Source organism: Sceloporus occidentalis, unplaced genomic scaffold, assembly GCF_023333645.1.
Source record: "Sceloporus occidentalis isolate IW3139 unplaced genomic scaffold, rSceOcc1.0.p SCAF_130, whole genome shotgun sequence".
NCBI lineage: Eukaryota > Metazoa > Chordata > Lepidosauria > Squamata > Phrynosomatidae > Sceloporus > Sceloporus occidentalis.
This window is the reverse complement of record NW_028317110.1, coordinates 2,198,890-2,225,953: the sequence shown is the minus strand read 5'-3', so window position 1 is coordinate 2,225,953 and position 27,064 is coordinate 2,198,890. Positions and strand designations below refer to the sequence as shown.

At 40.4% G+C, this 27,064-nt stretch overlaps 1 protein-coding gene across 1 annotated transcript; it reads right to left on the bottom strand.

Moving 5' to 3' along the window:
* Positions 1-731: 731 nt before the first annotated feature.
* LOC149281588 (integrin beta-4-like) lies at positions 732-27,064 on the bottom strand. The gene is made up of 40 exons (XM_089499157.1): positions 26,995-27,064; positions 22,607-22,689; positions 22,193-22,294; positions 21,774-21,978; positions 21,296-21,392; positions 20,635-20,806; positions 20,097-20,360; positions 19,467-19,556; positions 18,714-18,836; positions 18,372-18,539; positions 18,019-18,095; positions 16,361-16,572; positions 15,622-15,725; positions 15,398-15,496; positions 15,053-15,182; positions 14,374-14,496; positions 13,159-13,265; positions 12,811-12,844; positions 12,419-12,604; positions 12,144-12,247; positions 11,238-11,296; positions 11,138-11,161; positions 10,816-10,964; positions 10,553-10,732; positions 10,117-10,265; positions 9,627-9,834; positions 9,385-9,530; positions 8,960-9,140; positions 8,407-8,544; positions 7,922-8,104; positions 7,582-7,713; positions 5,649-5,813; positions 4,939-5,085; positions 3,206-3,322; positions 2,951-3,100; positions 2,633-2,821; positions 2,156-2,311; positions 1,886-2,050; positions 1,173-1,289; positions 732-871 (listed from the first exon to the last, which is right to left on the bottom strand). Exons 1-40 carry the CDS (start codon positions 27,062-27,064, stop codon positions 732-734), a joined length of 5,445 nt encoding a protein of 1,814 aa, XP_089355283.1.

Here is a 27,064-nt window from a genome sequence, read left to right as displayed (position 1 = left end):
CTGCCAGCAATTAATTGGAAGGAAACCCTTCTTTCAATTATTCCAGGAAGATTTGCCTCCAAGGTGAACTTGGTGACGTTCACTTTATAAAAGACAAACTTATAATTGCTCTCCCAAAAGAAATGTTTATGATAGATTACGGCTTCTGACAATAAGTACATCGTTTGTCCCACACCTCCCTTTTCTTTACTTGCCAGTACGATGGTTAAAATTTACAAAACAACGATCCCTAAAGCACTCCTCCGAATAACTGGATAATTATCATTTTATATTTAAACATAACTTTCTTTTTCTAAATGTATCCCCCTTTGGAATATGTGTCTTAAAAAATTCCCAAAACATGTTTTATCTACCCCACATTGATTAAAATGGCAAGTGTTTATTTACATAAAATAGTTAAATAAAATTTGGTTTATAGCATGCCTTGGGAAGCATTTAAAGGACATTCATTGATCATACTGTAACAAAAAAAAGATATCGCATGATTGTAGAGTGACTGATATTTCACTAACAGTACAATCTTAGCAGTATGTTCCCTTTTCTAAAATTGTAATACCAAGATTTTCTTGGATTCATAAGGCAGGGTCGCATGAGCAAAAGCACATAGCATACTTGTGCAGCAGCGAAAGGATTAGAAGGCAACGGTGATAGAGTAATCCACACAGATGAAAAGGAGTGTCATGACTCATTGTCCAGATTGGCTAGAATGACGCTCAGCCATGCGCTTACACTCAAGCCTCATAAAACTGGCGATCCACTTGCCGGGTAAGGGAACCACCAGATACCATGGTCCGTGTCACGTACTCTTTGGTGACCTGCTGTGTTAAAGCTCCTGAGCTTTCCATACGTCTAGTGGTGACAGACATGCCATCTAGAAGAGGTAGAAGACACCCGGGGTTATTATGATAATGGTATAGAACACAGAATATTATATTCAGCCACATGGGGGCGACAGACAAAGCACAACGCAGGAACCATAAAGAATTACTGCCTGCACAGAGCGGCGGGGAATGTTTTCATAGAAAAGTCAGAAAGTAACGCCAGGCTTGATTCAATGAGGCTTCAAAACTGACGTGAAGAACGCACACGTATGCAGAACAGGAACTTGTATCCCTGCTAACCTCTTTGCTAAATTGTTAGGGCTAGATGATGCCGATGACCCTTGAGCTTACCTGTAAAGTAGGGCTCGGTGAGCGTGGAGTGGGTCACCGTGCTCTGATTGTACTCTGTCGGAAGGGTGAACATTTCTCGTCCTGTGATCTGCTGTCCCCTAAACTGAGAGAAACTTCCTGTAGGGAAATAGGAGGAAACGAGCATGAAAGAAGGTTTTATTACTGGAAAACTAGAATCTGCTCAGCAGGGAAGCAAAACTTTAGAAGTGAAATGTTTCTATCCGCTGTTACCACTAATTCTGCTCTCTCTCTCTCTCTCTCTAAATACACCTTATCATCAGACCCGGGAACATCCAAACTCCAGCGGAGGTGATGTGAGAGCATGGGTGACACAGCGCCAAATATCATGCTTGAGTAATTATATGTATTAATGGAATTAGCAACTCTTACAGATATTTCTAATGCCTTTTTTTGTGTTGCCCCGCAGTGTATTCACAAACAGAAGGGAATAGGGAACTCTATTAAATATCCCACATATGGCAGGGTCACACTTTCCACATTCTAGTCAGCAAAATGTGTATAGGTGTCCCTCAAAAAAACATTTGAAAGGGAGTGTGAAACACGCTAGGTGATGCTTTTGTGCCTTTGGAGTGTCTTCTTGGATGGAAATAAATATTTATTTTTGTTATAATATGCTGCACGGATTTAGTTCCATTTGTTCCTGGAAGTGGAGGGAGAGCGTTGTAATAACTTGTAATATATCTGCCACTCACCCCCATCCTGGGATTCAATAGTGATGATGCCTTCTCTCTCGGGCCCAAATCCTTGTGTAGTTTTCGCCTGCACCTTAAACTTGTAAGGGAGGTTTTCATTTAGTGAGGGAACGGTTAGGGTCGTCTCTGGTTTATCACCTTCAACATAAATGTTCCGGGGTTCCCCTGAGATAGATGCACACAGATTCATTAAAGCGCCCCTTGCTTTTATTATATTTTTAAATCATACATTATTAATTGGTTGTGCTTTAACTCTATGTGCACACTTACCACCTCCATGCAGCATTTCATAGGTTACCATGTATCCCAGGATTGTTCCATTGGGTTTTCTGGGCCGTACCCAACTAAGCTGCAGGGAGTCTGGGGTGAGGGCAGTAAAAACGAGGGGTCCTGGGGCACTAGGTGTACTCAGGGTGAAGGGAGAACCTGTCAAAAGGGAGACAATCAAAGTGGGGATTTGCAGAGCAGCAGCCTTTTTTATTGCCATTATGCCACATTATTTTGAATTAAAAGGAAAAACCCTCACTATTATCAGGTTGATAATACAAGATAAAGAAAACACACTTTAAATCCCTAATGTCATCTTGAAGATCATTAATCCTCAAAAGATGAGGTGGTGCAACTTTCAACTAATGTAACAGATCCATGGAATAGACACCCATTATTGATACATGAGTGGCATCATTTTAAAGAAAGGGTATATAGCTGAATAACAATTTTTCATCATGTGCTTTGTGTGTAAGGTACCTGGGACAGGGCTGAGTGGACTCTGAGGATCCACCTGTGACTCAATTGTGATGACACCTTCACGTTCTGGTCCCCATCCCTCCTCACTTCCGGCCCTGACTTTGAACATGTATGAGTGATTTGGTAGCAAATCTTCCACTACCACTGAGTTTTCCTGAGGATTAGGGATGTCGATGGTTCGGGATTCGCCTGGAGAGGGAATTAAATGGGTTAGCATGATAGAACTTGCATGTACAAAGCACTTCTGAGCTATTTCTTGTGCATTTCTAAACATTATGAAGAATCACTATAATGTTTTACTTTCTTAGGGTCACTTACCTCCGTTCAGCATCTGGTAATGCACCTTGTACCCCAAAACCTCTCTTTCACACTGAGGTTCCTGCCAGCTCACTTTTAGAGAAGTGGGTCCCAACGCGGAGAACACTAAACGAGTTGGGGTATCGGGGATCCCAGGAGAGAGGCGTGCATCTGGTCAGAGAGAAAGTATATTTAGGTGGGTACAGCTGTTGCGATGCATTAAAAACGTACCACTCACATTTTCTTCATTTTTTAGGTCGATCTGCGGTTACTTACCTTGTAAGGCCACATCTAGGCTGCTAAGTGCATCCCTTACGTCCTCAGAGTGAGTGCGCCCTCTTCCACCTCCGACCGCGAGTGGAGGCAGCCCGAGTCTACTCTGTCCTGATGCACCTGTGCAGTGTGACAAGAGCAAAGGTAATGCTACAGGGCTATGGTGATCGGTACAAGCAGGCCTAGCTGGGGCTCTTTGCATTGCAAGCATACGTCATTGGTATAGGTATAGATTAAAAAGGGCAGATGAAAATAGGAGGTGACTTTTACAATGTGAACACCTCCAATGTGTCTAACGTCTTGTCAAGCAGGAAGGCCAATCCCCTATTACTATTTTTTGAAGTTGAGCCCCATCTTCATGAAACAGATCACTGATTAACAGAGTTGCTTCACAAACATTTCGCAGCAGCTGCTAGAATTCTTTCTTTTAATTACGAGGATCCCCGCAGTGACCGAGCTCATTACAATTACCAGCAAAGCTTATAGGAGCATCTGTGTGCCGCAGCAGGATGCAAGCTCAGGACCAACATGCATGACCAGGTCCAGTGTTTGTGGATCGGGTTGTAACAGCGCTTCAAGGTTAGGCCCTCCCTGTCCAGAGACACCGGCAGTGAATCCAGCGGTCTCTCTGGCTATGGGGAGAGGGGGCACTAGCTGAGCAAACAATTGTGGGGTGAAAAGGTTTTTATGAGGCTTGAACAGAAATTAGCACTTTTACTATCAGATGGGCCTGCAAAACATATAAACACCATACACGAGACTGTAGCCAAAATATAATTATGTAACAATTTTACATACAATTCTATACAGTTTTTAGGAGTTTTTGTATATCGTCTGATACACCAGTGCAATAATATACCACTGGACATGTAAATCCGTGATGCCTTTAGATATTTGAAACTGCTGTGGAAATGTCCTTCTGAATTATTAAAATATCCCCCCATTAAAAATTAAAATATCCCCCCACCAGCTGCAAAATAGCACATTATATTTTTACATTTCTGGTAATTTGAATTCCAATGACGTTCAAAAAGTTTTCCCTTTGAGAATTTCAAAAAGTTCTTTCAAAGAGTAGAACCTCATGTTTTAGCTACAGTCTACGTGTGGGAAGCCAACATGTGTCACTTCAGGAGTTGCGGAACAATAACTCTCATGATGCTTAGTCAGCACATGACATTATGGGAGTTGCACTCCCACAACATTTGGAAGGCTCCCTGTTGGCTGACCCTTGGTAAAGAAGTCCATTTTCATGTCCTGCAGACTCTTCTGATGTTAAGGGTGTAAAAGCAGCGATCCATGCGCCAGACACTAATGAATATTATCGTGCTGCATTAACATGAATACTGAGTATACGTTTTTAGACCCCTCAGCATCGGTTTCCCTGTGTGATAATTGTAATGCTTCCTCACAGACTTGCTTAAAGTGTTCTTTGTCCATTATTGTGATGTGAAGACAGAGTAGTAGTGATGGTGCTTCCCTATAATCAGGTAGCTCCAATACCTGCCCCATATACAAAAAACCTTGATCAACAACGATTATGGTTCTCACTTTATGCATAATTGTTATTTTTCACTATAACATATAGCTAGCCTGGGTATACTCATGATCAATGTAGAATGCAGCACAAACCCTTGCAAGCAATTGCTTTTCACTGATCGCAGGTTCAGCGCAGAAGGGATTAAGCATCCATGGAATGAATGATGAATCAGCATGAACATGACATGCTTCCATGGTACCTATCACCGAGTGCGTCATTCTGGGACTGTCAGCCATTACTATTGAGTCCCGGGCTGTGCAGTTGCCATGGTATCCCTTCACCAGTAGGCCCGCAAGACTTCTCCCAGGGTACTCCTGCACAGGCGGGAGGTACCCGTCAACCCGCTCTGCGGGAAGGGCAGGCAAAAGAGACAGCAGGAGATTGTGAGGAAGGGGTGGATATTACATGAAATAGAGCAGACAAACAGTAAAAGTAACAGAGGGCTACAAAGAAAAGGATACATGATGTAAAAATCTTAAGGATAAGAGAATGTCTTTGGGGGGCATGAAGGATAAGTGAAACATGGTACATAGGAACAGAAGGAATGGCTGCAGGAAGTTTATTTAAACAAACAAGGCCTACAAAAGTAGAAAATTACCAAAGAAAATACAACATAGAAGTCAAGTTGAAGGTAGGCTGCCTTCTGAGACAAATAGTTGGGTACTAGCAGAGGAAGCAAAGAACAAAAGGTAATAAAAAAGTGAAAGGGAGGAAAAGGAACAGTAATATATGGCAAACACAACAATAACACCATGAGTCTGAGCTAGTATTTAACTGGTAGGGAGGTATGAATGTCCATTAAATGTACATTATTAATAATAATAATAATAATATATTGTTGCTGGGATTTTCTTTCTGTAAAGGGGGAAGCTAATCCCTGAATACCTTCCTTGTATTACGGTATCTTACCGTGTATTGAAGAGATGGTTGTGTGCTGGGAGCTGGTGCTGCCGAATCTGTATGTCTCCTGCGATACATGGGGGCTGAGCTGCTGATAGCCGGATGCCATTGTGCGAGTCAGACTGCCTCCAGAGCCAGGGAATGTGAAGTCCATACGTCCAGTTAAAAGTTGCTCTAAAGAAAATGTACTTATGATTACGTTTGCCGTTAAACAAGTAAATCTATACGGTATGGGGGCAGGCTGGGCCATGCGCTGGTCTCAAGATGAATCAGGCCTCAGTTATATCTCCTGACCCAGATGTTCAGGTTTAGTTCTCAGGACACATGTTTTCAACACAGACCTTAACAAGTAACATATACATTACAATATTATACTATTACCATTATATAGTGATAATGGGGAAAAATAATTTAAGAAGGATAATAGGTGTTGAAGAATGAGTTGGAAAGCCTGCATATAAAAACTGGACTAGTGTGATCACAGCAATCTATTTATTGATGATTTTCCTACTGATTCATCACATTCCCTGCTTGAATTCAGTGAAATGAGGCTAATTGTTCCCATTACGGCTGTTGTTGAAACTAGCTGGAGACCACAACATGACAAATGAAAACACAAAGGTAGAAAAAGATTTCTCATTCACATGTAAATGTTAGGACATAGAACCCACTACCATCTCACTAATGGGAGCAAGACCCCACACCAAACCAGGACACCGACTTTAGATTGCGCAAGTGAACAATATTATATATTTTCTGAGTATCTAAAATAAAAACATCTTTAAGTTGTGCCTCGTTTCTTTCGATCAGGTTGTGCATTTGATATAATATGTCCACAACAAGCCAATATATATAGATAATGTTTTATGAAGGTGTTAATGTTGATGCCTGTTAATGTATGTGTTAAAAATTAAAAAAAAGAATTTGTATATGTCGCTATTCTTTTATTATAACTATAAAATCAATTCTGGATTCAAGAATGTGGTTTTCATTATAGGAACCTCATATTGGCAGACCAATATGTTTCCATGCAAATCCTAGAAATTTTGGTATTTTGGTTGCATGGTAGCTTCTTATCCCTGTACCCTGGATATCTTATATCTTTTCATAACAAATACAAGCACAACAACATATTGTTCAACATGCCAATAAGGTTGGGTTATTTTAAATATTATAATAATAGTTAATCTATAAATATTTAAGAAAAAAAGGAACAAATTCACAGTTTATGAAACATTAACAAAGGTCCCTGCTTTAAAGTCTTTATGTGTCATCCATCGAGACATTGTTTCAGAGTATCCATGTTTAATCAAGGGCAACCCACCTGTTTTTAAATGGCAATAGAGGAATTATGGGTAACAGTAACTTAACAATCACACCACCTGGCCAGCAAACATGCAATGTCCATGCAAGCTACAGGCTGTTAGCACTTTACACTTATATGGTGGTATAAGAGTGGACCCCCCCACCATCCTGCTGTCACCTTCTGGTGTGGCACGGATGGTCCCTTTCTGTGTCAAAGAACTGTTGGCATTAACAGGCTGGTCCAGAGTGCTTTCGGTATCCGTGGACAGAACACTGCTAACGGACAGACGCGGTATGATCTCTGCAGGAACTTTCCAGGTGATTCGTCGCAGGTCCAACTCTGAGCCCACAAGCGGGACGAACTTCCAGCGCTGGCCTTCAGAGGACAGGGGTAGCTTAGATATGATGGGGACCAGATTTAAGGAGAGAGACAGAGATGGGAAGAAAAGGTGGGTTCGGGAGAGCTAGCTCCGCTAACCCAAGTCTGGATGGCAGTGTGGTGCTAACAGCCAGCAGTCTGAGCCTGTCGCTCTGCTTTGCAAACAATAAACATCTTTATATCTCCAGATAAAGTGTACCCATTAAGCATCAGAGCAAGCTACAGAGTTGTTCACGTCCACAGTAGGGTGATCCTCACCTGACTCATCAGACACACTGGGTCGCTTACTGCCCACTGGAGAGCGTAGGACATCAGTACTGTACATCAAGTAACTATCATACTCTTCTCCGCCCTCTGCATCGATGATAGGGACATCGGGAATAATGGGAACTGCAGAGATCAGACAGTAGAAATAGTTGTTACAACAGCAGTAAAGGTGGGTTCACGGAAGCAGATTTGTGAATTAAGTAACTATACCACTAGCAATACAATAGTATTATGCTCTGTGATACACAGAATTGCATCAGGGTCTCTAAGCAAACAATGTTTATTGTCTTCCTAGACTTAATATAATGTTCCTCTTACAGAAGTCACTTACTAGACATTGGGCGTGCGGGCTGAGTGGCCAGGTTCATTGTGGCCTCTCTCTCTGGGCCCCATCCAGCCTTGTTGCAGGCCCTCACGGTGTATCGATATGGCTGGAATTCACGTAAATTCTCAATTAGGACCATGCGCTTCTTTGGGTCGTTAATCTGCACCCTTTTAGTTGGTCCAATGGGTTCTGCAAAAGAACACATTAAAGCGTATTTTTAACAATACTTCATGGTCTGGAAAAGTAGTATAAACAGTATAAACAGAGCACTGATTATAGAGGACATTAAATTATGTAAAGGCAGAAAATCACATTTATAGAGTAATAAAGTGAAATAATGTTAGAGACACTAGACTGTAGAAACTGTGGACCAAATAATCTATTTATGAGGAAGAAGTTTAATTTACAAACGGTAATCATTGGTAGTTTATCTTGCGTTTAATTTAAATGCAAACAGAAAAACTATAAACTGATTTGCAAATGCTTCTTACTATTGTCCTCGTTGACCAGGCCATAGGTTACTTCGTAAGCTGTAATATCTCCATTGGTCTCGGCCGGCTCTGCCCAACTCAGTTGTGTCACCGTGCTTGAGATGACATTAAACGCCAAGCGGCCTGGTTCACTGGGAGCTGCATAGAAGTTCAGAGTTAGTTTTCAAACAAGACCAAAGAAAAAAATACAAAAATGATATCACGTTGGTTAAGAAAACACAAATAAAGAAAAATAAAAAATAGAGTGAATGAAAAGTATAAAATAAAAAATACTGGATATAAAGAATAAACTGTTCTATTAACTTATTTTTGAAGTTCGTTTACAAAGGCTTACAAGGGATATATGCACTTTAAGACAAACTATAAAGATGCAAAATGATGAAGATGGAGTTGAGGGTCCTCAACAACAGAATTCTAATTTAGTAGAGAATATAATCCTATTTTTAGCCAGCAAAGCAAAATCTGTCTACTGATGTTATCATCTCTGAAGAAAGACAAGATTGTTTATCCAAACAGAATGTTAATTAGCCCCAAAGCTAAAGGTGGAACTCACGCTCCTCCAGAGTCTGACAGGTTACAATGTCTGTATAGGGACCTTCTTCCAGGGCATTGTAGCCACACACCCGCATCTCATAGTCACAGTAAGGATAAAGGTTTTCCAGCTCAGCAGAAGGCACCTTTGTGTCCAGGACTGTGGCGTCCGACTCAGAGTCACCTTGAATCCAATACCTCACCTATACAGGCAACAGACACATCTCATAATACTTAGTTCAGTATGGAAGATTGGTTTATTGTTTCTTCAAAAAGCTTATTGTTGTATTCAAATATTATCTTGATAGAGGAAAATTGTTATGCCATTATAGAATAAGAAATGTTTACACAATGGTTAAATGTTTCTTACACAAAGGTTAATAATTACACAGAACGGAAAAAGGATAACCATGGTTGGTTTTATATCATGCAGAGGAGCATTCCTACCTTGTATCCTGATATTTTGCCTGCTGGAGGCATCCAGTTGAGACGGATTTTCCGAGCACTGATAGCCTGGGCATTCAGGTTGATGGGTGCTCCAATCTTTCCACGTGGGGACTGGACAGATGAAATCTGTGCTACTTTCTGCACATCTGAGGTAGGTATAAGAAAAAGATAAATGGTTCATATTGTGCATATGTAATATGGCTCGCCTCGGAGATTATATTCTGCAATAATGTGCTGCTCACCAGGTGTGTCATCGATGGTGATGGTGCATTGTGGGTATTTGCCAATCTTTGCCCCGTATTTTGGGTTGCTTAGTTCTAATAGGAACTGCTTGACCTGACGGTTTCCAAGCAGGGTGTCTACTTCTGACCGTCCAAGGAGTGGAACTAGAATCTCCGCCTGATTGTCATCAGGCTGGAAGGTGATGTCACCCTCAGAGAACGTGTAGTCCTGGAAGATAGTATTACAGTTATAATACAAAACACTTTAGAGAATTATTATTATTTATTACAAAATCCACATGATAGTAATGTATATACAACTATTTAAGAAAAGGAATGTATTTTATACCATATATGTTTGTGTCATGGAGATAACTTACTTAGAATGGGACACAAAGGGACATCAAGTGACTACATACTTTTACGTTACAACATAAGTTTGTACATATATACCTGGTAGAAGCATACGATGATGAAGATATAAGTCATAATTACTGTCACTTTTCCTTACCTTGCCTTCACGGGCAGTTAGGTCCTGTGTGCGGTACGTGACCTGGGTCTTGCCACTTTGGAGGATCTCACGTGCAACAGGAACACGGGCTAGTTGGTCCAGACGGCTGTAAGTGTAGGCTGGCTTCACAAAACTCACAATACTTTTTGCTGTGACAAAGCGTAACATAAATAAAAACTGCATACAAACTGCATACAAATCTGAGAACCAGCACAGAGCATTTACATAGAGATAGTAAGAGCTTATTATTATTATAGATATGGGAATTTTGTGAATTCTTTATGTAGGACAGAAAAAAGGGTGATGAGAAAGGTGGCAAAAGATAGGCATTGCACTCTGATAGTATTCTACATACTCTGATGTATTATAGCAGAGAAGTGTGAGGCTCTTGAGCACATATGTTGTTGCATGCATATATGATGCCCTATGTACCCACCTTGCTCTTTTATAATGGTGATGTTGACATTTTTCCTGCCTAGTCGAGCTGTTCCCGTGGGTACATCCAGGGCCTCCACTAGAAGCTGCTTCTCATCATCATCCTCATCCCTAATAAAAAGTGGAACCCGAACATCTACCATTTCCACACCTTCTTGGAACTCCACCAGTCCGTGAGCATCTGGTGTACAGAAAAAGGTTCAATGAGATTGTTAGGAAGCTAAAACGAAACAGAAAGATTCACAGGAAGGTATGTGCCCTCACCTCTGTCTGATGTTATGGTGTAGTATCCAGGGGACACCTTCAAGTCTTGAAATGCTTCTTGTGCCACATGTTTCTCTGTCACTTTTATGATCTCAGGCTCTGCCTCTCGTGGTGCCATCACGACCGTGTCTGCAATTGTGTGATCCTGTCTAAGAATTAGTAGGGAAGATGATACGGACATGAATGTGTGAGCAGCGGATTAATGGAACGAGTTGAAAGTGAGAAAAACATGCAGGTAGGATACGGTTTTAGGAGTTGGACAGAGGAAGACAAAGAAAGTGCAGCAAGAAAAGAGACATAAAAGTCCTAATATGTTACATACCTCTTACCAGCATTGGACTGCAGCCTGTTATGAGACAAGAAACAGAGTCACACGACTGCATATTTTGGGGATTTATTGGTACGTTCATTGAGGTACTTACCGGAAAGTTGTCTGCTTCACTTTGTGTGTTCCGGGTATCACCTTATACACATCATTCAACTAGGGAACAATGGATACAATAAGAACAAGAACTGATACCTCAGATGTACCATGAAACTGCAACGGGAAGTGGTAGGTCAGACTTTATGGACTTAATTTGAGAACCACAACATGATCTCTGTCATGAAACCTACAACAACAAAATGTGAGAGCATCTACTGCATATACAATGGTTTGATTGGGAAAAAATATTATATTTTTCATGGCTTACTCGACACTTCAACTTCAAGGTCATCACATTTTTTAAGGTGACCTAATAACTCTAATAAAAGAGCATGTCTATTAATGGTTTTGTTGCTAACAGTAATGTTTTCAGCATAATATGCCTAAACACTGGTCTCCCTCTTGTGTCTATGCGTTATGATATGTTTTCACTCTTTTTATGTATTTATGTCTCTTTCTTTCTTTGAACCTTTCAGTTACATACATGTTCTCAATATTACTCAATAGTCTTGATGTTTGCCAATAAATACAATCATTTTTAATGCACTGTAATTTTTTTTGTATGTTTTTCAAAACACTGACTTTATTTTCAAAGCAAACCCTGCAAAATGGGCTGAAAATGGGTTGCATAATGTGATATTAAATTGAGGAAATGTCTTAAGAATAAGTAGACTGACTGGACTATCCATTACGCAGGGTACCCATTCTCAAGTAAATCTTGCCAGGGTTGACCTTCATGTTGCATAGTAAAATCAGTGAGTTGACATCAAACTCCTGCTTAAGTGAATAAACTCTTGGTGTCTACATCCACAGACAAAACATTCAAGTGGGCCCAACTGAAATCCATGGTTATTCTTTGGTATTTATAGGTGCGCCAACTCAAAACACCGTGCCTCGTTCTCACCATTTCCTCCACTTCCCGACGTAACTGATCACATTCACGGGTCTGAGGTTTGGACAAGTTGTCTGTAAAGAGCCGTGCCAGCCGTAAGGAGACCCCGTATGGAACTAAGGAAGAGGAAAAATAAATTGATGACTAACCGTACCTTACAAGCGTGAGTTCATCCTGTGATTTCCACATGTCATAACCTGTCCTCTTTATCTATTTTCCAGTCATATCAAACACTATTGATTCTTATATCTTCACTACAATTAATCTCTCCAACCCTCTTCTCATACCCAGCTCCTTGGGGTTGAGGGTTCCTGGAGCAGGTGGAGGTTGGTGCACATTGTTGGTGATCTTCCATCTCACAGTGTCCCCTCCTTTGAGGTGTCCGGACCGCACTAGTGGAGTGTTTAGGTAATCAGATGACATCAGACTCTGTCGCAGCATGTAATGGTCTTCCTTGAATCCAACTGTCCGTCCTTAAAAGCCGTAAGGAGGAATTCATTATTATCCAAGGTCATAAATACAAAGTTTTGGGCAAGAGAACGATTGGTGTAAAAGAGTTAACAATAATATATGTTGGTTATTAGATTATTTAATATGTATTATGCGTTGGTGTTATGAGTAATAGTTGAGCAGTTTATGCCTGATTTATACATCTTGTATGTGATGTTTGCTACCTTACCTCTACCACAGCAGGGGAGGAGAGCCAGACAAGCCTGTAGAGAAATATAGTATTCAGTACCCTCAAGATAAATGACTGGGATCTTTCACCTGTTTAACCCCCTCTTCTCTCCTGTTTTTCCCTCCTCTTCTCCCCCTTCTTCCCTCTCAAATGTATGGTTATAGAGACCTCAATACTCAGAGATCTAAAGCTATTCTCCTACAGATGAGATATTGCTCCATTCTTGTTTTCATGTTTTTCTTTTGGGGTCCCATTAACACAGCCCTTAGTTTCTTAACTTTCTCATCTATAGTTATTCTCACTGCCCCCACGGATGCTTCTCAAAGGGTAAATGGCTTTAACCCTTACCTTGCAACATTCACAGTATTTCCAGCAGAGCAGAAGCAGCAATCCAAGCAGTAGCATCAGGAATATAAGTAGTGGGATGAGCCAGATAAAGGCACCTGGTGGGCATTCTGTGAAGAAAGTACACCATGGTAAGAACAATTCTGAAATTTCAAGAAGTGAAGGCATACAGCCAACTGAAGGGGCAACAACACATAGGTGAGGAATCTTGTCCATGAGGAGAATAGGATGACAGGATGACTGAATGGACGAAATCCAAAACACTTTTATCAGAGGTGTTTTTACCTGATATGGTTGGCCAAGGATTACCAACCATTTGGTATTTTTTAAATATTGCTATGGGCTCAGTTCAAAAACAAAACGTCTAAATTGTTAAGCAGTGATCTTAACATCCTGTTCTCAGGATCTGCATAATTTCTAACCATTAAAGGGACCTTCCAGTGTCTTGTGCAGCCTCATCAAGAAAGAATGTATATTAAAGTACTTAATAAGAACTTAAATATATATAATTCAACCTGTAAAAATACAATTACATTGACTAACAAAAGCAAAGTCTTTAGGTAGATGATATAAATGAATTTATAAATGAATGAATTTAAATGAATTTAGTTATGTTAAGAATTAGTTATTTACTATTGACCCCTGTATGCCCATAATTACAATTATGTTTTATTTTAACGAGGATGCTTTGGTTATATGGTAATACTGAGGTTGTGGATGAAACAGAAAGGGGCATAGGCTATGTGGTGGGGAATTTAGGGTAATGGCAATAAAGAATTAAAACAAATAAGACAATTCAGTGATAAGGAGAGGGTAGGCTTCCTAGCAAGGTCGCCATCATAAATCTTTGGGCCCAGTACAAACTTAAAGACAGGGTCCCCTTGCCTTGTCCAACCCCATGCTCCTTCTGCCACCCTGCCCCATGTGCTTCCCACTACTCTACCCCATGCTCACAATGGGGTCACCAGGCCATAAAGCTTGCCACAGAGCCACTAGGACCCAAAGTTAGGAAAGAGGCTACTTCGCCCAATCAAGGAAAATAGGCCACAAGGCCCCAAAACCTACAAGGGCTTTGTCACATGCAGTTGGCTATGAGGGGGCTGTGCATATTGGAGAGGGAAGCCCACTTGCTTGTGAGGGCCCCATACACTGGTAATTGTATGGTGGCTCTGCTTGTTAGCTAAGAGATGGTTTTGGGTGTGAAATTATGGCACTAACCTTTTTTGTTCTGCACCAGTACAGTGTAGTTTGCCTGTGTTGTTGCTTGTGCATCCACTGAATAATGATAGGTGCAATCATCCTCTTCATCTCGGAATGTACACTTTTCTGTGCCTTCATTCACTGCCAGACAAAAGAGAAATAAATCAAAAGAAAATTGCAGCAGGTCACCCTGTGTGGGGTTTACTCTGTTTATGAGCTATATAAGCTAGATGGATAGATAGATAGATAGATAGATAGATAGATAGATCTTAGGTTCCCATCATCTTATTGATTTCCCACACATACTAAGGCCTTATGTATGTTGAGGAGCACATACATTTCTAGCAGATTTAGCATGGCAGAGAGTCATGTCCTTCACCTATATGTCTTGTCAGGTTCCCCTAAAGCAATCTGCGTTGTCAACCTGGAGTGACCCTGCTGGTCTCCTCCAGAAATGGGACATTGTTTATTCATAGCAATTACTGTAAATCTGTATACTCCCATGACAAATATGGTTGGATATTTTCACATTTTGAAATGCGCCTGTGTGGGTTTGGTTTTATTAAAGCCATTAACGAAAAGGACAATTCAATTCTTGTAAAGTAGAACAAAAATCAACTGGGAACATTGAAATGATTGCCATGATCTTCACAATCTAACTTTGTACAAGAAGGTGGTTATTGCCATCGCCATTTACCTTTCTTGAGCTCATCCACCATCTTTATTTTAATGTCACAGTCTTCACATTTTTTGCCCTTCTTCTCGCCAGTGCTCCAAGCCTGGCACTGCACACATGTCCGGATATCCTCGCACACCCCAAGCAGGCGCTGTTTGTATAAAACATGATAAGAAGAGGAAATTAGCGCTACCTAAAAATACGTATATGTGCATTATTTATATATGGTGTTCCTTCACATATTCTTGCATGTTTTTGATTGTCTGTCTGAGATACTTGCATTAAATTGTATTAATACTAACATGTTTTTTTCATGCCACAGTGATTTATGAGTATTTGTATTAAGCTTGGATCAAGGTAACTTACCATTGAATAGGAAAATTCACAAGTGGCATCTGTATACTGGGACTCTGTATCACACTGGCAGCGCCCACACACACACTTCCCACGATTGTTACAAAGACCCTGTGAGAAAGAAGCAAGAATTTAAATGTTCTAATCCCTTCACCCTTGGCTAGCCTCATGCTATCAAAAAGTGAGCGCATGAATGAATGTGTCCTTGACACCAGTCTCCCTTCCCCCATTCTTACCCCATTCCTATCCAGGCATGTCTGATTGCTGGTCGGGCACTCGCACCCTGGCCCTTCCCAGCCAGGTTCACACACACATGCTCCCATGTAACAACGCCCTCTGTCTGCAAAAATAAAAATAGAATAATGTGAGGGCAAAAGGAGATTTATTAAGTGGTAAAAACAGAGATTTTCTTTGAATGGGAACTCTATTATTCTAAGAGGAGAATGCTTATCCATGGGAAAACCTCTTACAGGACATGTGACGGATATTTCACTAATTGTTCTATAGCCACTGTTAACATTCACCAGATTCAGGAAATTTAGATCAAATTCATCTCCTGTAGTGATCTTAATAAAAAGGAATTCTCCTGAATCTGATCTATCACTCTGCTTTCTGTTAGTGTCTGCTCCACGTTTGTGTAAAACCCTGCACCCTATAAAACAAGTCTAGTATTATAGCCATACGAAATGCGGCGCTCTCAAGCTCACTTCTATGTCACTTAATAAAATACAAATATTTTAAATGTCCAAAAAAAATCGATAGATTAGAATGGGAGGTAGACTGGAAATATGATATATAAGCACTTGAGACAGATAATGTAAATGTGCATCTCTTATTAAAATATCTTAATATATTATTAACTATTTTTTAGAAAATACTATTAAGCCAACTTTCTGTTGGAATTATTTAACTAAGATGGCAAACCCACTTTATAAAATGTTCTTCAGAGTTTTCCATAAATAATTGTCAATTTACCATTGCACATAAAGCCACCAGTCCGTGGGCACTGGAAGTTATTGTACTGGCAGAATTCCCCCTCATACTGGTGTTGCTGGGACTCTGAAATACACTGGCATACACCACAGATACACTCTCCACGTCCAGAGCAGACCTCCTGACTCCCCGGGGCAATGCACGCTCCGCTGTCTCTGTTTTCCTCAGCTGAGCAGTTACAGGTTTCTCCGCGCCTGTAAAATATAATACACAAGGGCCCATGGACACGTTGTATGATACAATATATAACACTCCATTAAGTGTGACAGAATCTTTGACAGAATATGGTAGCTACTAAATGCTGCAATGTTAGTGTGTCTTGTGGACTAAGTCGGTAACCAATGGTCAAGTCAGCTGCACTGTGGTCTAAATAATCTACAAAAAGCCCCTCAGGAGACGTATCCTTCTCCCAAGATTGTGTCTGTGTGCGTATACTGTATATATACACTATATGACCAAGATTTATGGACACCCCTCTTATTATTGAGTTTATGTATAAAATCAAGCATTTATACCATGGTACATCATACTATCTCCATAGATAAACATTGGCAGTAAAATGGGTAGTACTGAAGAGATCAGTAACTGTAAAAGTGCCTTTGCCACAAGTCAATTCATTACATTTCTACCCTGCTAGATCTGCCCATGTCCACTGAATGTGATATTATTGTGAAGTGGAAGCAGTAGATCACACACTCGCAGAGTGGGGCCACTTAGTGCTGGAGCACATAGGGCATAAAAAGCATCTGTCCTGGTTTTGGCTGATGCCAGGAGAATGTTACCCACCGGAATGTATGGTGCCTACTGTAAAGTTTAGTGGAGGAGGGATAATGGTCTGGGGCTGTCCTTCAGTGTTTTGCCCCTTAGTTCCAGTGAAGGGTGATGTTAATGCTACAGAATACAAAGACATTGTAGACAATTGTAGGCAATGAACTTTGTGGCACCAGTTTGGGGAAGGCCCTTTTGTGTTCCAGCATGACTGTGCCCTTGTGCACAAAGCAAGTTCCATAAAGACATGGTTTGACGAGTTTGGCGTTGAGGAACTTGAGTGATCTGCACAAAGTCCTGACCTTTACCCCACTGAACACCGTTAGGATGAATTGGAATGCCAATTGCGAGACAGATCTTTTCGTTCAACATCAGTGCCTGACCCCACAAATGCTCTTTTGTTTGAATGGGCACAATTTCCCACAGAAACACTACATATGTTGTAGAAAGCATTCCTGGGAGAGAGTTGTATCTAATTTTTCATGGCTATATTGCTTACCAAGGAGCCGAAGTCCCACAGATTCAGCTCCTTGAATAGGATGTCGACCTGGAGAACCGGCTCTTCTCCTGGAGTCTCCAGATATTCATATAAACTATCTTTAAAACTGTGACACTTTGCATTATATAACCTATTTCTTTTTAGTATCTTGTGCCTGGAACACCAAGGAATGGCATTAGCGAGCTATAAAGTTGTTGTTGAACTACAGCTCCTGTGTTACTTAACAAGAGCCAGAGAACCACATGTAGACTACCCCCCTCTTCCCTGTATAAGTGGGACATAGGGACACATTTCAGGATATATAATGCTTTCCTGTGTTTGGGATGGGTGAAAACAAAAAAACAAACTGAGCATATTTTACATTTGATCTTACCAGCGTTCTTTGCACTCACAGCGTCCACACACAAAGTGTCCATTGTAACTGCATTTGGGAGAATCTAACTCCTTTTGCTGCAGAAGAATGAAGCATTCAGTGAGGATATTGTCACTGGAGATAACATTTTATAAAAAGTGAAATCTGGAGTTTAATATAATAAGGCGTAGAACCAGGTTATGGCATAGGATGCGTTCATAAAAAGAAATAGGATTTTAAGGGTTTATCGTGTACACACGACTGTCAATGTTACATACATCACAGCTATATGCTGGTATATACAAATATGTATAGTTTTCCAAGTATAAACATTGACATGTATGTTGACCTCTGCATTTTTGTCCTATACTCACCAGCTCGCAGGGACAAACATCACACATGACAGAAGCATCGATCTGTAGGCCATCTGTAAAGGAGGATGGTTTGATGAGGACTTTGCCTGCCTTGTCCTGTGGTGGAAGGTTACACACATGCTGCCCACCAACCTGTTCTACTGCTTTCACCTTCACCTGAAATGTGCCCTGGATGGAGAAAATGTGACCATTCAGCCTCCTTTCCAAATCACCAGCACACTAACATTTTATGTCCAAAACCCATCGCCGAGTGGGTTATCCGAACTTTAGATACTTAGTTATTTCCACATTCCTGCTTATAACCATTATTCACACATGCTGCCTCATCTTCATGAAACTTACCACTTCCCCCCGAGTAACCTGGAAAGATCCCGTCTCGGTGAGTTTAGCGGTATTGGACGACACTGTAATATTCATGGAACGTGGGGTGTTGTCATGGCGGATATCCATTCTTGAGCGGATTTGCTACAGGCGAAGTGAAGTTTGTCAGTACAGCTCGACACGTTTAAATAAATGTTTCAAGAGACCAAAAGTATGTGCAACGTGACCCAATTGGCTTTAAAATACGCAACAAAGGATAAGCCTATTGATATCATTTATTTATGCACAAGTGTGATGTTAACTGCAAGTAGACAAACAACTCTGATACTACAGACTCAGCTTGGTAAACACTAACCTAATACCACACTTGCGATACCCTAGTATTAACCACAAAGCACTGCTTAGAATGCACACAGATAGTACAGGTAGCTGTGGAACTACATATAAAATAGCACTTTATCAACACACTAAAAAACAGTGTGTCCAGGGGAGAAGATCATGGAGGTTATAGTTGCAAAACAATTGGAAAGTTGCCTGTTGGCTACCACTGATGTTGAGTGACATACGCTTTAAAGCTTTAATAAGTCATTTTGTCAGATTTAAACTGGATGCATCGGAAGAAACCCATCTTAGATATTTCCCTTGTCACTGGTCCACTGATATGTGGTAACACATAGGCGTAATACATAAATAAATCATTCTTGACTTGACAAATGGCCAGCAGTTTAATAACGAGTAAATCATAGAGTCACCCTCTACCTATCTGCTTCTTACTTTGAAAGCTTCCCGCAGAAGGTCTACAATGTTGGAAGAATCTTCTTGCAGTTCACCAATCTCAGCAAGCGTAAAATATTTACTCAGCTTCTGTAAAAACGAAATAAAGAAAGGGTCATGGGAAGGTGCCTACACGTGGTGCCAATATAAATATTGTTACAACATGAAAAAATTCTATAGAGCGGGGGGTTTCCAAAATTATTACGTTTTACTATGGGCAGGATTTTTAAAAATGGCGAAGGATTATTTTAATGCATTATAGCATGTATTAACCTCTTTACAATCCCATATCTCCTTGATATTCAAAGGCTCTCTTTCCTATGGGATCCTGAGTGATAATTATACAGGCATGGGCCTATAGCTACTCAGCATATTGATGACAGTGTGGGACACTATTTGGTTCTACCAGATCCAACACAGTTGTACGCCACAGGGGTTAGGGGATCAATGATGTTTGTACCTCTGACCCTTTAGTAGATATGGCTCAGGGGTAGACTACCATCAGTAAAATAGAACCTCGTCTGCTCTACAGAGTTTCCAGGTGGTCAGCTTCTTGATTTTGTAACCGTAGATTATATTAATGATGCGGCAGGCTTGACAATGGCATTACAAATGGACCTTTATACTCACCTCATAGTAGCTGTAGGAATAGTTGGTCACAGCAAAAATTGGGATAATATTATTTTTAGCAAGCAATCTGACAAGGGTGGGGACCGATGGGTAATCCTGGACGGTATCGTGGGTGTACAAGCCAGTCATGTCTAAATGGCACTGTTCGTCATTTCTTGCTAAGATTCCATCCAGGACGTTCATGCCATCTGCCTCGTAGTGAAATGCGGATTCCGTGGAGAATACCAAGAGATGGGTGCTTCCCCTTCTCCAGCCAATGTGATTCTAGAGAAAGAACCAATTCATTTCAGAATTAAGTTGACATTCTCCTCTTAATACAACTGAAACCAAGCTTATTTAGTTAATTGCATCAACGTAGTAATCATTCTGTATAATTATGCTGAGAATAAGCGAAATGGTGCATAATAATAATAAAAATCATCATCATATCTATAGATTACATACATAAACAATACTTTATTAAATATGCTTCTGACCATACATTTTATGTATGCATAATGCCAATGTTTTTTCTTTATTATTACTCAGAATGTCTTACCGTGCATACAGCAGTCTGTAGGATGGCATCAAATCCCCCTTCAGGAGCATCAAGATTTCCAGATATTTTCTCCTTTCTCAGCTCCTCACGGAACTGAGTAATTTTACTTGTCAGTGGGATGACATTTTTGAAAGAGAAAGGAGGAGTGCTGTCGGGCCAGGGTTGTTTGAGCCTAAGGAATGAGATTGAGTTTGTGTTTAGTCAGCTTTCTATTGCATCTGTCCTCAAATAACCCAATCACACTCTCAAAACTCAACTGCAACAGCAACACACGCACACTTCTTCTATCTTGTTGAATGTCAGCCGAAATTCCATAAGCCGATGCAGCACACAACCTTCTTTCTTGCAAAATAGACAATACCCATAGCATTGATGTGGTGCTCCATCTCATCAGGTCCAGACTATCAGCATATAATGTTCTTTGTTCATTCTTCTAGCACACAACAGTCACATTGGTGGCCCAACATTAACCATAAAGCACAAGATTTTTTTCTGAACCCAAATAAATCTTTCTAAAACCTTATGGCAAGAATAATTACGCATCTGCTGGTGAACATGTGGGTACAAAAACTTCTCTAAAACACAACTTCCCAATATGCACAACCTCTCCAGCTTCGCTGCATCTTTTGTAACATTAATGCTTTCTCCCCTTAATACTTACTTCTCTGGCCTCATATCGGTCTGTGGAACTGACACTTTGTCCACAAACTTTCCAAAGCCAATGGTATAATTACTGGAAAGGGTGCTAACCAAATCAGCTGTGAAAAGAACATATGATAAGGTTACAGAAATGGTCCACAAGGTCAGTGAAAGTTAAAGTGAGGTGTGGACAAGAGAGACCACTGATGTCCAACTGCCCATATGGGAGCCGCCATCGATCTTTTGTACCCCCAGCCCATAAGTTAGGTTGCATTGCATATTTAATTTAATCAGACAATAGCGCCTCAAATTCAGATTTCTTTTTCCATTTTGTATAAACATCCTCTGAACTATATTATCTTCTACCTTTGTCACCTACCATATATTATGTAATGTTTTAATATAAAATATTTGTGAATACTGTTACCGTTATCCTTGGCTACCACCATCTAGCCATCTTACTGTGAAAGACCAGGAAATGAAGTTCACCCCATACTCACCCAGATCTTGTCCCATACGCTTAAGGTTGTCCAAATCATCAGACATGGAGTATGAGAAATCCATCAAGATATACAGATCTACAGGTGTGTCCAGTGGCTCAAACACATGCAAGTCAAATGAGGCTTCCTCCCCTGCACGAAGGCGCATGGACATTAACTGGGGAGAGACTTGGGTCTTCTTCATGCTGGTGTTAATTAGCACATTCTGTGGACAGAAGAGTATAGTAATAACTTGGGAATTATCCGCTGTTTTTCAGGGTTGTTATATGATATTGAGATAGAACTATACAACAGATTAAACCATGTTTGGGATCTTGGATACATAACAGGCGATGATAAGGGTGTTCATGTAGTTGAATGGTATAGACGGGGAACTTGTATTCTTACATAAGATGATATAGTAAAGCTCCAAATCTCACCTGCTTGGTCAAAATCTCACTCTTCATGTACACAATCCCCTTTTCACTGCAACCATATTCTAGGAGATTCTCACGCAGGTCACAACGAGCATCACGGAAGTTCTAGAAGAGGAGTAGAGAATGAAATCAGCTACATCTAACTATCCCAACTCTTCTAGTTATATTTAACTATTCACCTGAATGGGCAGTCATAGTTTTGATGGAAATTTTTAAAGTTTGTTTCTTTTTTTATTTTAACACATGCAGCCAGTTTGTATATTTTTTGACTCATAGCATGATTTCATAGGTGACAGAACCACATTGATAGATGTTGCTGTCTTGTCTAGTGGACCAACTATTTATGTCAAGAAACAGGAGATGCCATAGAGATCCCTATATGAAAACAGGAAGCCCTATTGCCCTAAACATTCTCACCTCATCTGTGCAATAGGAGCAGTCCTTGTCCACTCGGATACAGGCCGTGCAAGTCTGTGACCTGGAAGCCACACATCTATTAACTGGAAAACACAAAAATACTCGCTATTATTACGTGATAATTAGGATATTTGCACATTTCTAAACTTTAACCCTGAAATCTTACAAATAAATGAAATTTCTTATGAATTATAATATATTTACCAGATTGTAGCAGAAAATCAGTGTAAATAATGTAATGGAGGTTCAGTTGTAAAAGCATATATTTATACGTACACAGGTCATATCAGCAACATTATATTTTGTATTCTCTGGGGCTGATGTATCTTAAATGTAGATGTTTTTTAAACAAATATGGTACTTATACACTATATTTTGTGATTCTTTATGTTTCCAAATTTATTTTTTCTGGAAACACATTAATGTTTTCAAAGCTCCAGTAATATATTTAAATAGCACCCCCTATATTTCTTAGGGGTGTCGTATATTGTGGCAGGTGGTTGTCAAGGTCACGTGATTAGGGGGCAGACGTGAATTAACAGGGCCGGTCCGGCGGTGATGGGGCAGAACTGGGGCTTTTTGCTGGCCATGGCTGCAGCACCTGAAGCGGCAGACCGGGTGAGTATGTGGCGCTGTCAGCCGGTGGCACAACAAGCAAATACCCAAATAGACAAGTTGGCCAGTCAGGGCCTGTGGGGTAACAATGCGCAAAGAGAGGCAGATATGGGTTGGAGGTGGAGGGATGCTGGGCAGATGTTTTGTGGAACAGACACATTATTGTATTATGCTGATTCTTCTCCATTTGAAGAAGAGACTTCTTGGAGCTAGAGGGTAGGGATCTTTTCTAATAAATAATAATTAGTGTAACGGATTTAGGAGTTGCCAAGGAGCTCTAAGAGGGAAGACATTTATACGGAGGAGGAAAGAGTAAGGTGAATTTTCTTTTTTGCGTGCATCAATCTTTCTTCCTGGTCCCAAAGAACGCTTTGGCAAAGAAAAGGCAAGCCTGGATGCTCTTGGAACCAAAAAAGTTCAAATCACAATCGTTGTGTGCATTGATTATTGTCTCAGGATATTTTATTTATCAAAGATCTTGAATGAATGGCAGACTCTCATCTGTATCCTGTCTCATCACATTTATCCACTTAATAAAAGAGGTTTCAGTGATCCGTCATTAAATTTACTGCATGTGACATAAATATATACATAATAACTGGTAATACACAACTGGTAAGTAAACGGCTTAATATTTTAATATTTCTGCTATGCATCATTTCTTTGATGAAGTCTTTGCTGTAGAATCAAACTCAACTACCAGGCACACAAAATTGGATTGGGGTGAACACGATGGAAGACGGTAGATTACAAGGCATGTTATTACTTAAACACATTACAGAATACCATACATGACAATAAAAATAGTCTTATATGTTTAATTATTTCGCTATGAACATTTGGAGAGGGGGGTTGCGTCTTCCTTTAAAGTTTACATACTACAGATAGCACTAGCACATGTGACAGGCTTCCATGGAAACAAAGAGGTTAAATTAATTAAAGTTTCCCCAACTTCTAACTAATTATACTATTTATGCCTCCGGTATACTAACTGCGTAGATTGCAAGTGCATGACTATATCCATTCTCCTTCCATTGAAGAAGCATTCAAAACTTATTTTCTAAGTGCTTTGTACGCCCCATGGCAAATAAGTGTAGTCAGACTTCCTTTACCCCACCCCCCCTCCTGGATTACAATTTAATTTATTTAGTTTCGTAAAGCAATATATTATATTTCCTTGTGGCTGGTGGGAGTTTAACCCATAGGGATCAGCGGTAATCTTGACAGTATTGCCATGACTATGTGCGATTATACCATATTCTACGTGTCTATACCATATTCTATGTGCGACTATACCATATTCTACGTGTCTATACCATATTCTATGTGCGACTATACCATATTCTACGTGTCTATACCATATTCTACGTGTCTATACCATATTCTATGTGCGACTATACCATATTCTACGTGTCTATACCATATTCTATGTGCGACTATACCATATTCTATGTGCGACTATACCATATTCTATGTGTGACTATACCATATTCTACGTGTCTATACCATATGCTATGTGTCTATGTCGTATTCTATGTGCGACTATACCATATTATACGTGTCTATACCATATTCTATGTGTCTATGCCATATTCTATGTGGGACTATACCACATTCTACGTGTCTACCATGTTATCTCTGATTTTCAGATTATTTTAGGTTACATGTCCACTTAATATGCTCATGATATGGAGCTAGAAGACATTATGGAAAGTCTTTTTTCGTAGTATTCTCTAAAAATGCCTTATCTGTGTCCTGATTCTACACCGGGAGTAGCAGGCACATGAACTTATGTATGACGATTACGTTTGAATTGTGTAGGCTGGATGAAGACTCAGTAGATAGCTATGGCTCTTGGCTGATGAAGAAGAATCTGGGGGCCCACCTCCTGCTGCCATCACATTTGCTCTGGAAACAGATGGGGTACAGGGGTATTGCTGCTGGGCTGCTCAAGGGCACCAATCGCCTTGCCTATCTTGCCCCATGGAAGTTACGGCCCTACTCAGTTGTATTATTATGAGTGTGAATACTGAACGCTTGGATGCCTAATTGAAGCCAATATTGTCCTGATTTGTCTGTGGACACCCTACCTTCTCTATTTCTTATCACTGGCTAGCAATAATCAATGTGTATTTACGTCGGACGCTGCCCTAGGCCTGACTAGTCTTCACTGTGGAGTCCAGGATATGCCATCATGCCCCTGCACCCTGTGACATCCGGCAGGGGGGTCCGAGATCTCTCCTTCTAACTGGCCCATTGAGCAATGACCTGGAAGCCTGATCACCAGGAGACTAGACCTCTGGGACTTCACAAGACTACATTACTGGCAATAATGCTTAATATAATATATAATGTCTGTTTTATAACTGTAGATTAAAGGTACTGTTCCACCTTACTGTTTAATTTAACAGATGAATGCCAAAACCATTATCAGAAATAAGTCTTCAATGTAAAATCTCATTCAGAATTTTTGTAGGGAACATGTATTTGTCATAAGTTTCACAGACGCTGAAAGGATTCATAAAAGCTGCTGTGTTTTGCATGCGATTAAAACGACAGATCCCCTAAGGTTTGTTTGCTTACTAGAGAGTGCAGTTAATGTGTTGAGTATTTGTGCAACTTCTTTATAGTCTTTTGGAAGCGGTGATACTCGACTTCCTTTACAGTCAATGTTTACACTGTGACCGTAGATTGTAGAGTGAAGGAGTGGCTCGTGTAAAGTTCCCGGCAGGCATAGATTATAAGATCTTTCTACTGGTGCAATTAGCAATGGGGTATGGAATACCTTGAATAGGTTAGTTATAGACAGCTTTATGGGAGAAACTATTCTCAAATGGTCAAAACTAAAGCAGAAGAAGGGTTACAAGCTGTGTCCCAGGGGACATGCCCCTATTCATAGGTAACTGCCAATCAATCTGGTCTCAGAAGGAAAATTAGTAGAGCTTGTGTCCTTTCCGGGGTAAAACTATCATCTTGTATAAAGAGAGGTGTACCGCAGACATCCAATATAAAAATGAAACATTTAACCCCTCGAGGACAATGGGCGGTCCCTAAACCCATTGAAAACAATGCATTTTGAGCCTGTACATGTACGGGCTTTGTCATTAAAGGGATAAACACTCTTCTTATGTAAAATGATTCTATAACAGGATCCTAAAGCGACTTTCCATGACTTAATTCCATTTTACTGGGAGAGGGATCTTTGATGGAAGGGCATCTGTTCCAAGCCTCAATCCTCTGTAAATGCAGAATGCTGACAAGCTGATCTAACACACGGTTCGCCATCACATCCTCGGGGGTCACATAGGCCAGCGAAACCCCATGTTGTGCAGGTGCTAGGGGGACCCCCAATGATTTCATGTTGCACACGTGGATACTTTGATGCCAGCACTAATGACTTTTGCTGTTAATAATATTTTAATTATTTATTACCATCATTGTGCCCACATCACTTGGTTATTTATGTGAAACAAATCCGCGCCTGAGTTTTTTTAGCCCCATATTATAACAGTATATAATTGAGATTGGACGAAAAGGATGACCCTAAGCACAGCTCACCTCTCCATCGCACATCGTGCAAAGAGGGACACGAAATACTCAACATAAAGTAACATAAGTTGGGACAGCGAGCTGTCGTCACGTGTGTCCTGCTGTCATGACTGTCTAAAATAATTAGCACGTATTGGCATGTGTAATATACAGGGCAATCATCCCACCTTATACTCGCGTGTTCAGCCCACTTTCAGATGATACACACAATGTATCACACTTACCTTTGTTGCTTTCAGATAGCGGGAGGACCAGGAGTAGCAGCAGAAGACCAAAGGTGTTCAGGAGAAGCAT